Below are 14,554 nucleotides of genomic sequence, written 5' to 3' on the forward strand. Positions count from 1 at the left end.
CCGCACTGAAGTCGCCATCTTAAAACTAGGCTTATGGTTGTGGCATGGCATACCCATCACTAAATCCCATTCAGCTGGCTTTACCGCTTGCTTACCGTGCACTATCACCCCCCTTCCTGCCCAGGCCAGTTTTCAGCACTGTCACACTTTGAATGACAATTGCGTGGTCATGCAACACTGTACCCAAATTCATTTTTTATCTTTTTTTTCACACAAACAGAGCTTAATTTTTGGTTGTATTTAATCACTACTGGGTTTGTTTTATTTTTTGCTAAACAAACGAAAAAAGACTGAACATTTAAAACAACAAAAACAAAAAATTTTTCATAGTTTGTTATAACATTTTGCAAACAGGTAATTTTTCTCCTTCACTGATGGGCACTGATGAGGTGGCACTGATGGGCAGTGATAAGGTGGCACTGATGAGGCAGCACTAGTGGGCACTGATGAGGAAGCACTGATGATGCAGCACTGATAGGTGGCACTGATGAGGCAGCACTGGTGGGCATTGATGAGGAAGCACTGATGAGGCTGCACTGATGGGCACTGATAGGTGGCACTGATAGGCGGCACTGAAGGGCACTGATAGGTGGTACTGATAGGCAGAACTGATGAGGCAGCACTGAAAGGTGGCACTGATGAGGCAGCACCGGTGGGCACTGATGATGAAGCACTGATGAGGCTGCACTGATGGGCACTGATAGGTGGCACTGATGGGCTCTAATAGGCGGCACTGATAGATGGTACTGATAGGCAGCACTGATAGGTAGCACTGATAGGGCGGCACTGGTGGGCACTATAAGGCAGACCTGATATGTGAGACTGATGATGAGGCACTGAGGGGTACTGATTGCCAGCACTGATGGGTACTGATCGGCAGCACTGCTAGGACTGCATTGATAATCAGAGCCCTGAATATTAGTGTAGATGTCCCTTTAATAGAAGTTGGCGAACGGCTTTCTTCTTCTCTCCTCACGAAAGAAAAGCCGATACCGACTTGTGTTTACTTCCATGATGAGCGGTCATTGGCAGAACAGGGCTGCTGGGATTTGCTCTTTACCCTGATCTGTGATAAACTGAGTCCGAAGGACTTGGGGATCACAAAGTGCGCCACCCTCGTGCCATCTTTCGGCTATAGCGCATGTGTTAAGTGGTAAAAAAAAAAAGCCTCCTCCTTGCTGCTCTGGGAAAAGTGATCCACCGCAAAATGTTTTTCATGGGGGTGAAAAGAGTAAGCAAGCTCTAAGTGCTACTGATCTGCAGCAGAGAAAAATCAGGTCTACATCCCTTCCAGACAGGACTTTGTGCTGTGTGGCAGAGTAAATCTCAGGACTGGATGGACAGAAATACAAATCTCTCATATAATTATTTCTTCTGTGTATTTAGCGGTTTGCCTGGAGTTCAGTTTTGATTTTTCCTTATTGCATAATGTATATGTAATATTCCACTTTAATAAATCTGTATTTGCGTAAATGGTTGTTATCAGTCCGATTTCTGCATTCTCATGAGAATGCGAAAGGTGAGACTGGCGATCCAGGCGATGGGTTTGGAAGCCATGACGGAGTCCGTGAGAAACAGATCCAACAGGTAGCTCTGCAAAGAGAAAGTGGACACGGATCAGGGATGAGATCAAGAGTACCTGTCATCTGCACACAGGAGGGCCGCTGTATTGGCAGAGGCGTACCTAGGGTCTCCAGCGCCCTTGGCGAGGAGCTGTATCTGCGCCCCCCCCCCCCGAGAGAGGGTTTGACAGAGAGGGGGGGAGTGACAGAGAGAGAGAGGGGGATGACAGAGAGAGGGGGGGGTGACAGAGAGAGGGGGGGTGACAAAGAGAGAGAGAGAGGGGGGTGACAGAGAGAGAGGGGACAGACAGAGAGAGGGGGGATGACAGACAGAGGAAGGGAGGGTGACAGACAGAGAGAGGGGGGTGACAGACAGAGAGAGAGAGGGGTGATGACAGACAGAGAGAGGGAGGGTCAGACAGAGAAAGGGGTGGTGACAGAGAGAGAGAGAGAGAGAGAGAGAGAGAGAGAGAGAGGGGGGGGAGAGACAGAGAGAAAGAGAGAGGGGGGATGACAGAGAGAGAGAGGGGGGGGTGACAGAGAGAGAGAGAGGGGGGGGGGTGACAGAGAGAGAGAGAGGGGGGGTGACAGATAGAGAGAGGGGGGTGACAGACCAAGAGAGAGAGGGGGGGGTGTCAGACAGAGAGAGGGGGGGGGGGTGACAGAGAGAGAGGGAGGGGGTGACAGACAGAGAGAGGGAGGGGGTGACAGACAGAGAGAGGGGGGGGTGACAGACAGAGAGAGGGAGGGGGGTGACAGACAGAGAGAGGGGGGGAGTGACAGAGAGACAGAAAGGGGGGGGGGTGACAGAGAGACAGAGAGGGGGGGTGACAGAGAGACAGAGAGGGGATGACAGAAAGACAGAGACAGAGAGAGGGGGTGACAGACAGAGAGAGGGAGGGGGTGACAGACAGAGAGAGGGAGGGGGTGACAGAGACAGAGAGGGGGGGGGGTGACAGAGAGACAGAAAGGGGGGGTGACAGAGAGACATAGGGGGGGGGGGGTGACAGAGAGGGGGGGGGTGACAGAGAGACAGAGAGGGGATGACAGAAAGACAGAGACAGAGAGAGGAGGTGACAGAGAGACAGAGGGGGAGTGACAGAGACAGAGCGGGGGTGACAGAGAGACAGAGAGGGGGGTGACAGAGGGGGGGGTGACAGAGAGACAGAGGGGGGGGGCAGAGAGGGTGGGTGACACAGAGACAGAGAGGGGGGTGACAGAGAGACAGGGGGGGGGGTGACAGAGACAGAGGGGGGGTGACAGAGACAGAGAGGGGGGTGACAAAGACAGAGGGGGGGTGACAGAGAGACAGAGACAGAGCGGGGGTGACAGAGAGACAGAGAGGGGGGTGACAGAGAGGGGGGGGTGACAGAGAGACAGGGGGGGCCAGAGACAGAGAGGGGGGTGACAGAGAGACAGAGGGGGGTGACAGAGACAGAGAGGGGGTGACAGAGAGGGGGGTGACAAAGACAGAGGGGGGGTGACAGAGAGGGGGGGTGACAGAGAGAGAGGGGGTGACAGGGATAGAGAGAGAGGGGGTGACAGGGATAGAGAGAGAGGGAGGTGACAGGGAGAGAGTGGGGGTGACAGGGAGAGAGAGAGGGGGGAGTGACAGGGAGAGAGAGAGAGAGAGGGGAGTGACAGGGAGAGAGAGAGAGAGAGGGGGTGACAGGGAGAGAGTGGGGGGTGACAGGGAGAGAATGAGAGTGGGGGGTGACAGGGAGAGAATGAGAGTGGGGGGTGACAGGGAGAGAGAGAGAGGGGGTGACAGGGAGAGAGAGAGGTGTCCCCTGGTCAGCTTGTCCTGGGAGTGGAAAGGAGGTTGAAGGGGCTGGTCGGCAGGATTGGGCTCCTCTGACAGCCTCAGTGTAATCCCCATTCCCAGCCTGCTGCCGCTGGAGCCGATTGATGATGTCACCATCATGTGACCGCTGACCGGCCTCATGTGTGGGCGGAGACAGAGCTCCGGAGAGCCTGCACTGACGCCGCCTGGAGTGGACACAGGGCTCCGGGATTGGATCCGCATGGCGGCAATGAAAAAAATTAGAAATAAAAAAGACATGCCCGCCCCTCCCCCCCCCCCCCCGAATCTATACTAGGCACTTTGCAGTAGAGTTTTTTTTTTTTTTTTTTTAGCAATACCAAAAATGTTTTTTTTTTTTAATGAAATCTATACACAAAAATGAAATATAGCAAACATTTATTTTTAATTAATTTCTTTTTTTTAATAATCTGTCCTGTTTAACCACTTGCTTTAAAAAAAAAAAAAAAAAATCATGCACGTGTTTAAAATTTGCATTTTCTCTTTCGTTCATTGACGAAGACAGCTCCTGATTTTTTTAACTATTGGGTTATGCTGCCCCCTACAGGAGGTAGGACACTAGGCAGAAAAAAAAAAGTCTGGCTACACCTATGGGCAGTCCCAGGAGGTACTCCCTCTCTCTGCTATAGGTAATCAGTTTTTTTTTCTGCCTAGTCAGGGGTAAGGACCTTCGTATCTTGCTGGGATCTTTGGTCCTGGCAATTGTTTCTTTTTAGATTGTTAAGAATTTTTTTCTTCTGGCTTTTTTCCTTTGAGATCTACAATCAACTGCCAGACTGGGCAACGGGCTGGATAATCTAAATCCAGTGGTCACCCCAGTCTGGCCAGCTCGCGTGCGCAGACCTCAGCTCCGTGCTAGGTCGGCCGCTACATTGCCCCACCGGATGGGGGCTGGCCTGCGAGTTGAACACCTTGCGAGGTCGCATACAACCATCCACCATCCTCTGGTGCTGACTTCTAGATCTTTTCATTTCCTGATCGCTGTACATGGACTGCAGATTATCCTGGTGGCTGCAGGTGCCTGTTTCTGCTGGATGGTGAGTCTAGTGGGGTCCTCTACCTGCTGAGGATCGATTAGATGCTCTGTTACTGGCAACCGATTGGGGCTGCCATAGCAGCGGGGGTGTCCCTTAGCAGTGTTTTTACATCTTTTTCTTGTGGGGTCCCCCTATTGACTCATGGAGTCTTAGGAGCACATTTTCCAACCTGATCCACTGTAAGAGGCTGCGGGCCTTCCTGGTCCCAACCATCCATCGATGCACTGAAGACGGTCCTGGAGTCCTTTGTGTCCCGGTTGAAGGTGGCTTATATCCACCACTGCCCTGGTGTTGCAGTCTCTGAGTGGGCTAAGCTTTTTACGCCATGACCTGGAGGGGGAGCAGCTCCCCCCTGACTTTGCTGAGCTGGCAGACCAGCTGGTCCAGGGCCTGAAGTTTATCTGTGATGCCTTTTTGGATGCGACTCCCCTAGTGGTTCAGCTCTCTGTTTCGGCAGTGGTCCTTCGGCTTGTCTTTTGGCTCAAATGCTGGACTGCGGACCAGACTTAAAAAAAAAGTCTGATCTTTCCTTTCAAGGAGATCGCCTGTTTGGTGCTTCCCTGGATGATATCATTAACCACTTAAGCCCCGGAAGATTTTACCCCCTTCCTGACCAGGGCCTATTTTGTGATTCGGCACTGCGTGACTTTAACGGACAATTGCGCGGTCGTGCGACACTGTATCTAAACTAATTTGGCGTCCTTTTTTTCCCACAAACAGAGCTTTCTTTTGGTGGTATTTGATCACCTGTGCGATTTTTTGATCATGCACTATAAACAAAAAAATAGCGTCAATTTCGCAAAAATAACAATATTTTTCACATTTTTATATATGAAATTCCCCCCCCCAAAAAATGTAAAAATCTAAATTTTTTAACATTTTAGCCCAATTTATTTTTTACCATATGTTTGGTAAAAAAAAAAAAAAAAAAAATCGCAAAAAGCGTATTTTGATTAGTTTGCGCAAAAGTTATTGCGTTTACTATGAAAGGGAAAGATTTTGGTCATTTTTGTTGTTTTTTTTTTTTTAACGCGTAATGGCGGCGATCTGCGATTTTTTTTGCGGGACTGCGACATTGGGGCGGACAGATCGGACCCTTGACTGACATTTTTGACACTTTTGGGGTTACCAGTGACATTACTACAGTAATCAGTGCTATACATATGCACTGTTACTGTAAAAATGACACTGGCAGTGAAGGAGTTAACTGTATTGGAGAGGGTGGCTTGATGTGTAAGAACAATGATCAACGGTCCTACATAGTAGAACCGTTTGATCACCATTCTTACACAGGGAGAACTGACAGGCGGCTTTGTTTACATTAGCCGCCTGCCTTTCTCCCGCTGTCACGGACGATCGCGAGTGCCCGGCGGTCATCGGGTCCGCCGGGCACACGCGCGGGGGGGTCTGTGACCGAGCGGGAGTGCGCATCCAGCGGCACACGCGCTCGCTCCCAAAACCCTTACAGGCTAGCGACGTAGCCCTACGTCGCTCTGCCTGTGAGGGGCTGACTGCCGACGTAGTCGCGCGGCAGTCGGCAAGTGGTTAAAGGTCTATATATCAAAAAAGAGAAAGGCGGCACCTCCAGCGATAAGGAAAATTAAGAATTTATTGAAGAGTCATAGGTCCAACACCCGACATACAGGACAACACACTACTCAACCACTTTGCTGAGTAGTGTGTTGTCCTGTATGTCGGGTGTTGGACCTATGACTCTTCAATAAATTCTTTGTTTTCCTTATCCTGGAGGTGCCGCCTTGCTCTTTTTTCCTATATGGACCTTAGCGAGCACCCAGCCTTTTAGGATTACCACAGCCTTCCCTGTGATCCTGGTTTGCAGATAGCTTTGGAGCGGTGTACATCCCTTCCCTTCTTTCCTGTTGATCATTAAAGGTCTCACAGTGGGGAAGAGTACCTTTCTTTCGCAGGCTACTAAGGGCAAGGATCGTTGTTGTATATGTGGGCCCTCCTTCTCGGCTCATAAGAAGTTGTTTCATCCCTCCGGGTCGACTGACAAGGGATCGGAGCCCTTTGGGGCCTCCTCTGGAGGATCCAAGCGAACTTGGTCTGGCAAGTCAAGAGCGGGCTTCTCCAGACCCGTGGACAAGACCCCTTCAGCATATCTAGGGTGTGGGGACGTCTTCGCTGGTTCCTGGACCCGTGGACTCCCCTGGTAGAAGAACAAGTGGGTCCACAAGGTCATTCGGTCCGGCTAAAAGATTGAGTTTTGTTCTCTCTCTCCAGTAAGGTTCTTCCAACGTGCGACTGTCACCGGTCAGCTTACAGGTTCTTTTTGGAGACCTTTTACTTTACAGGGTGTTGGTTCCGATTCAGACTCTGGAACATTTTCAGGGGTTCTACACAAACCTGTTTACAGTCCCCAGGAAGGAATCCAATTCTGGACCTCAAGGCGCTGAACTGCTTTGTGTGGGTCCAGAAGTTCAGAAAGGAGTCCGTTCGCACAATGGTGGCTTCCCTGCATCTGGGGGATTTTCTTGCCTCCATTGAAATCAAGGACGCTTACCTTCACATTCCAATATGTGTCGGTCTCTAGCGCTTTCTCTGCTTTGCCGTGGGAGAGCAGCATTTTCAGTTTGTGGCGTTACCCTTTGGTCTCGCCTCCTCGGGTCTTTACGAAAGTGTTGGCCACAGTGCTAGCATTTTTATGCCAATGGGGGATCACGGTACTGGGCTACTTGGATGTCCTCCTTCTGTGAGCGGAATCTCCTACTGCTCTGATGGAAAACCTTGAAATCATCATACGAGCTTGAGGGAGTTTTCAGAAGTCTGCTCTGGTTCTGTTCACAAAGCTGGACTATTTGGGTCTGACGCTGGACTCGGCCTTAGCCAGAGTGTTCCTTCCTCTGGACAAACTCCAGAAACTACAGGCTGCAATTCGTCTCCTGCTGTCCAGTAGATGGTAATCCCTCCGGACTTGCATGCGGGTGCTGGGCCTGATAGTGTCTACCTTCGAGGCAGTTCAGTTTGCACAGTTCCATGCGAGGTCCCTGCAAGGGAGATTCTGGCCAAATAGGACAAGAATCTGCAGTCTCTGGACAATCAGACCCGGCGGAGCCGGGGAGCGAAAGAGTCCCTGATATGGTGGCTTCATTCTTCAGCGATTCGGCTGCGTAAGTCCTTCCTCCCCTTGTATTGGACAATGGTCACCACGGATGCCAGTCTGTCCGGATGGGGTGGCGTTCTCGGCAAAAATTCTGCTCAAGGGATCTAAACACTAGACGAGTCCAGACTACTGATCAGTGTCTTGGAACTCCTAGTGATCAGACTGTGCCTGGAACATTGGACAGATCATTTTCAGGGATGTCCAGTGAGCATTCAATCGGACAATGCCACGGCCGTGGCTTTTGTCAATCACCGGGGGGGCACAAGAAGTGTCCTGGTGGCTCTGGAGTTACCCAGCATTCTAAGGTGGGCAGAACGGTTTGTTCCCGCCCACTCCACCGTACACATTCCAGGGGTGAAAAGCTGGCAGGTGGATTACCTCAGTCGGCAGGCGTTAGATCAGGGGGAGTGGTCCCTTCATCTGGAGGGGTTTCATCAGTTGTATCTCCGGTGGGGCATCCCCGAGGTGGATCTGTTGGCATCATGGCTCAACAGAAAGGTGCAGAGGTTTGTCACGAGACCCTCTGGCAGATGCCACAGATACGCTGGTGGCACCGTGGGGTCAGTATCGTCTGGTTTACGCCTTCCCTTCTCTCAAGCTTCTGCCAAGACTTCTACGCAGGATCGAAGCAGAAGGGATTCCGGTCATCTTAGTGGCCCCGGACTGGCGTAGCTGGGCTTGGTACGGTGTAGCTGGTAGTTGACGTTCCTTGGAAGCTTCCTCTCAGGGAAGATCTGCTGTCCCAAGGACCAATCTTTCATCCTGCTTTACAGTCGCTGGCTTTGACGACTTGGCTGTTGAACGTCAGGTGCTGATCGATAGAGGTTTGTCTGAGTTGGTGATTCCAATGCTGTTAAAAGCTAGGAATTCTACTTCTAGGAAGATCTACCATCATACGTGGAAGACGTACATTGTATTGTGTGAGTCTCTTGGGGTTCAGCCTCGCTCTTTCAGTGGCTCGGATCTTGATCTTCCTTCAATTGGGGGTTGAGCAGAAACTGGCTTTGAGTACTGTTAAGGGTAAGGTGTCAGCCTTAGCGGTCTTCTTTCAACGACCCTGGCCACATACTCTCTGGTGCGTACTTTTCAAGGAGTTAGGCAATTGACCCCTCCAGTGTGGTCTCTGTTGCCACCTTGGGACCTCAATTTGGTGCTCTCAGTCCTCTAGAAGCCCCCTTTTGAGAATCTTCGGGAGATTCTCCGGCTTACACTGTCTCAGAAGGTGGCCTTTTTGGTGGCTTTCACCTCTGCGCGCAGGGTTTCGGAATTGGCGGCATTATCCTGTTGTTCACCTTACTGGTGGTTCACAGTGATAAGGTGATTCTTCGCCCCTATCTGTCTTTCCTACCTCAGGTTGTCTCTGATTTTCATTCGAATGAAGACATTGTATTGCCTTCCCTGTGTCCCAGGCCAACACATCCGAAGGAAATTGCTTTGCATGCTTTGGATTTGGACCTGGCAATTAGGGTGTACCTGGCAGCTACGGAGTCTTTTAGGAAGTCAGACTCACTATTTGTGCTCACGGATGGGCCTCAGAAAGGGTTGTCCGTTTTCTCTGTGATCCTTTCCAGATGGATCAGACAGACAGGATTTCAGGCCTATTCCATCAGGGGTCAGGTTCCTCCTCCCCCTGTCAAGACGCACTCTACTCGGGCGCTCAGTGCCTCCTGGGCCTTCCATCATCAGGCGTCAGTGAAGCAGGTTTGCAGGGCGGCCATCTGGTCGTCAGTACACACTTTCACAAAGTTCTGTAAAGTGGATATGTTTTGGTATCTGCTGATGCTTCAAGGTTTTGCAGGCTGCCATTTAAAGGACCTGGTCCTCTTTGAGGGTGTATTGTTTTTTTTCAAGTGAGCTCCAGTTGTTTATGGTTGAGCTCCATGTTACCTGGTTGGCTATGGTTAGCCTTGGGAATTTTTTTCTGCTTTTTTCCCTGCCCTCATGTTTAACACTGCTTTGGGACGTCCCAATGGTTAAGAAGATCAGGAGTGTGTCTGTTAATGAACGAAAGAGAAAATGGGATTTTTGACTTACCGTAAAATCCATTTCTCTGATGTTCATTGATGGACACAGCACCCACCCCTCTGTGGAGTTGTAATTCTTCTGACACTGCTTGTAACAAAACTGAGTACCTATACCAGAGAGAGGGAGTATACCCCCTGGGACTGCCCATAGGCGTAGCCAGACTTTTTTTCTGCCTAGTGTCCTACTCCTGCAGTATAACCCAATAGTTATGAATACCAGGAGCTGTGTCCATCAATCAACATCAGAGAAATGGATTTTACGGAAGTCAAAAATGCAATTTTTTGCTAGATAATTACTTAGAACCCCCAAACTTTGTATATTTGCTGAAAGCAGAAGCCCTAAAGAATAAAATGCAGGTAGGTGCAATTTTTTTATGTCACATGCGCATTCCATTTATCAAACTAGGAAAAAATGCACTAAAATGATTGTTAGTGCACACAAACACGATATAATACCAATTTTTTTTTCAAAATATAAAAGATGATGTTGCATCACAAGCTTCTCTTTGTTAGTTTGGATGTTGCATTAAGATACCAACCATGTCAAAACTCAAAATTGCATGCACCTGTGATATGACGATAAGCTACAGTATTGAATATTTTCAATTTGTTTTACACTTTTTTTTTCAATTTAACTTCATTGCTATCAAGCCCCCTATGTGATAGCTTTGACCAGTGACAGGACCTGTTTATAGAGACATCAGGGTTCTATTAGACCCTTGATGTCTCTCCTGTATGAGGGTTGTTACTGGGGTTCCCCCACTGACCACCAGTGCATAGGGTGATGTTCCTGAGACTCCCCCACTGACCACCAATGTATGAGTGGGATGTTCCTAGGACTCCACCACTGACTACCAATGTATGGGGGGGGGATGTTACTGGGGCTTTCCCACTGACCACCAATGTAAGGGGGGATGTTACTGGGACTCCCCCACAAACCACCAATGTATGAGGGGGGTGTTACTGGGGCTTCCTACTGACCACCAATGTATGGGGGGATGTTACTGGGGCTCCCCCACAGACCATCAATGTATGATGGGGGATGTTCCTGGGGCTCCCCACTGACCACCAATGTATGAGGGGGAGAACTGGGGCTCCCCCACTGACCACCTATAAATGAAGGGGTGTTACTGGGGCTCCCCCACTGACCACCAATGTATGAAGGGGATGTTACTAGGGCTCCATCACTGGCCACCTATAAATGAATGGGTGTTACTGGGGCTGCCCACTGACCACCAATGTATGAGAGGGATAACCCTGAGGCTCCCCCACTGCCCTCCTATAAATAAGGGGGTGTTACTGGGGCTCACCACTAACCACCAATGTATGGGGGGATGTTACTGGGGCTCCCCCACTGACCACTAATGTACAGTCAGGTCCATAAATACTGGGACATCGACACAATTCTAATCTTGTTGGCTCTATACACCACCACAATGGATTTGAAATGAAACAAACAAAATGTGCTTTGACTGCAGACTTTCAGCTTTAATTTGAGGATATTTACATCCAAATCAGGTGAAATGTGTAGGAATTACAACAGTTTGTATATGTGCCTCCCACTTTTTAAAGGGACCAAAAGTAATGGGACAATTGGCTTCTCAGCTGTTCCATGGCCAGGTGTGTGTTATTCCCTCATTATCCCATTTAAAACGTGAAAGAGTTCATTTCAAGTGGGCTATTTGCATTTGGAATCTGTTGCTGTCAACTCTCAATATGAGATCCAAAGAGCTGTCACTATCAGTTAAGCAAGCCATCATAAGGCTGAAAAAAACAAAACAAACCCATCAGAGAGATAGCAAAAACATTAAGGTGTGGCCAAATCAACTGTTTGTAACATCCTTAAAAAGAAAGAATGCACCGGTGAGCTCAGCAACACCAAAAGACCTGGAAGACCACGGAAAACAACTGTGGTGGATGACCGAAGAATTCTTTCCTTGGCAAAGAAAAGACCCTTCACAACAGTTGGCCAGATCAAGAACATTCTCCAGGAGTTAGGTGTATGTGTGTCAAAGTCAACAATCAAGAGAAGACTTCACAGTTCTGGAACAACATCCTATGGACAGATGAGACCAACATCAACTTGTACCAGAGTGATGGGAAGAGAAGAGTATGGAGAAGGAAAGGAACTGCTCATGATCCAAAGCATACCACCTCATCAGTGAAGCATGGTGGTGGTAATGTCATGATGTGGGCATGTATGGCTGCCAATGGCACTGGTTCTCTTGTATTTATTGATGATGTGACCGCTGACAAAAGCAGCAGGATGAATTCTGAAGTGTTTCAGGCAATATTATCTGCTCATATTCAGCCAAATGCTTCAGAACTCATTGGACGGCGCTTCACAGTACAGATGGACAATGACCAGAAGCATACTGCAAAAGCAACCAAAGAGTTTTTTAAGGGAAAGAAGTGGAATGTTATGCAATGGCCAAGTCAATCACCTGACCTGAATCCGATTGAGCATGCATTTCACTTGCTGAAGACAAAACTGAAGGGAAAATACCCCAAGAACAAGCAGGAACTGAAGACAGTTGCAGTAGAGGCCTGGCAGAGCATCACCAGGGATGAAACCCAGCGTCTGGTGATGTCTATGTGTTCCAGACTTCAGGCTGTAATTGACTGCAAAGGATTTGCAACCAAGTATTAAAAAGTGAAAGTTTGATTTATGATTATTAATCTGTCCCATTACTTTTGGTCCCTTAAAAAGTGGGAGGCACATATACAAACTGCTGTAATTCCTACACCGTTCACCTGATTTGGATGTAAATACCCTCAAATTAAAGCTGAAAGTCTGCAGTTTAAGCACATCTTGTTTGTTTCATTTCAAATCCATTGTGGTGGTATATAGAGCCAAAAAGATTAGAATTGTGCTGATGTTCCAATATTTATAGACCTGACTGTATGAGGGGGTGTTACTGGGGCTCCCCCACTGACCATTAATGTATGAGGGGGTGTTACTGGGGCTCCCCTATGACCACCTATATATGAGGGTTTGTTACTGGGGCTCCCCCACTTACCACCAATGTATGGGGGATGCTCCTGGGTCTCCCCCACTGACCACTAATGTAAGGAAAGCATCACCTGGAGAGGGGGGAACATATCCTAAGAACCATTTTGTTAATGTTTTTAAATATTTCTATCTAGCCACAAGAAATTGACACGGAGGAAATTCATTTCACTGAATTCTTGTATATTTCAGCTCTATTATTGGATTACAAGCACCTGACTTACTATCAGGTTTCATTTCCTATTTCTTAGTAATATGGAGGAAGATAAAGAAGCCGGTGTGGTGTACCTGGATGGAGTGGGATAGGCAGCCGCTGGTACGACTGGTCAACCCCACGGTGTTCAGAGCTTCCCGGGCGAAATCGTCCGCCGTCTTCACCAGTAGATTCTTCTTTGGATTGTGGGTCATGTTGGTGGAGACCATAAGCGGCATCACAGACTGTAGGGACAGACTCCGGTGAGAAATTAATCCTGATCACATAATTGGTGGATTTCTATTAGGGAACTTCCAGGAAGCTAATGGTGACAGGAATGCTGGAACTTTAAATCTGAACTCCAGGATAAAGAAATGTTGTCTAAATCCATATGTTATGTGTATTCTTCCTGGAATCTTGGTGTGATTTGTGTATTTCCTCCAGATCTGTGCGGTAACCCAGTGTGAGACTTCCTGTAATATAGACCGCTCACTGCTGCTCTCTCTCTTGTGCAGGGTGACTGGTCTTGTCTCTGCCCGCTCCTGTAATAAAGACCAGTCACTTGTGCAGGGTGACTGATCTTGTCTCCACCCCCCTCCTGTAATACAGACCAGTCATTGCTGCTCTCTCTGGCTTGTGCAAGTTGACTGGTCTGGTCTCCGCCCCGTCTGTAATAAAGACTGCTAACTGATGCTCTCTCTGTTTGTGGAGGTTGACTGTTCCTTGTGCAGGATGACTGGTCTCGTCTCCGCCCCCTCCTGTAGTACAGACCGCTCACTGCTGCCGTCTCTCCTTGTGCAGGCTGACTGGTCTTGTTTCTGCCCCCTCCTGTAAAAAAAGACCTCTTACTGCTGCTCTCTCCCCTTGTGCAGGGTGACTGATCTTGTCTCTGCCCCCTCCTGTAATACAGACAAGTCACTGCTGCTTTTTCTGCTTGTACAGGGTGACTGGTCTTGTCTCCGCCCCTCCTGTAATAAAGACCAGTCACTTGTGCAGGGTGACTGATCTTGCCTCCACCCCCCTCCTGTAATACAGACCAGTCACTGCTGCGCTCTCTGCTTGTGCAGAGTGACTGGTCTTGTCTCCGCCCCTCCTGTAATAAAGACCAGTCACTTGTGCAGGGTGACTGATCTTGCCTCCACCCCCCTCCTGTAATACAGACCAGTCACTGTTGCGCTCTCTGCCTGTGCAGAGTGACTGGTCTTGTCTCCACCCCCTCCTGTAAAAAAAGACCTCTTACTGCTGCTCTCTCCTCTTGTGCAGGGTGACTGATCTTGTCTCTGTCCCCTCCTGTAATACAGACCAGTCACTGCTGCTCTCTCTGCTTGTGCAGGGTGACTGGTCTTGCCTCCACCCCCCTCCTGTAATACAGACCAGTCACTTGTGCAGGGTGACTGATCTTGCCTCCACCCCCCTCCTGTAATACAGACCAGTCACTGCTGCTCTCTCTGCTTGTGCAGGGTGACTGGTCTTGTCTCCACCCCCTCCTGTAATAAAGACCGCTAACTGCTGCTCTCTCTGCTTGTGCAAGTTGACTGGTCTGGTCTCCGCCCCTTCTGTAATAAAGACTGCTAACTGCTGCTCTCTCTGTTTGTGGAGGTTGATTGTTCCTTGTGCAGGGTGACTGGTCTCGTCTCCGCCCCCTCCTGTAGTACAGACCGCTCACTGCTGCCGTCTCTGCTTGTGCAGGGTGACTGGTCTTGTTTCCTCCCCCTCCTGTAATACAGACAGCTCACTGCTGCTCTCTCTGCTTGTGCAGGGTGACGGGTCTTGTCTCCGCCC

At 49.3% G+C, this 14,554-nt stretch overlaps 1 protein-coding gene across 1 annotated transcript in view; it reads right to left on the minus strand.

Annotated features, from left to right (window-relative positions):
• Positions 1 to 1,357: 1,357 nt before the first annotated feature.
• Positions 1,358 to 14,554, minus strand: part of LOC309554709 (very-long-chain 3-oxoacyl-CoA reductase-like) — a gene marked incomplete at its 5' end in the record, with an annotated part of 154,346 nt that continues 141,149 nt past the window's right edge. The window contains 2 exons of the mRNA XM_082256412.1: positions 1,358 to 1,593; positions 12,868 to 13,017. Coding sequence (XP_082112538.1) covers positions 1,483 to 1,593; positions 12,868 to 13,017 — 261 coding nt within the window. The 3' untranslated portion in view covers positions 1,358 to 1,482. The remainder of the gene's footprint in view (positions 1,594 to 12,867; positions 13,018 to 14,554) is intronic.

The sequence above is a fragment of the Pelophylax lessonae genome, assembly GCF_965119305.1.
Source record: "Pelophylax lessonae genome assembly, chromosome: 4".
Lineage (NCBI taxonomy): Eukaryota > Metazoa > Chordata > Amphibia > Anura > Ranidae > Pelophylax > Pelophylax lessonae.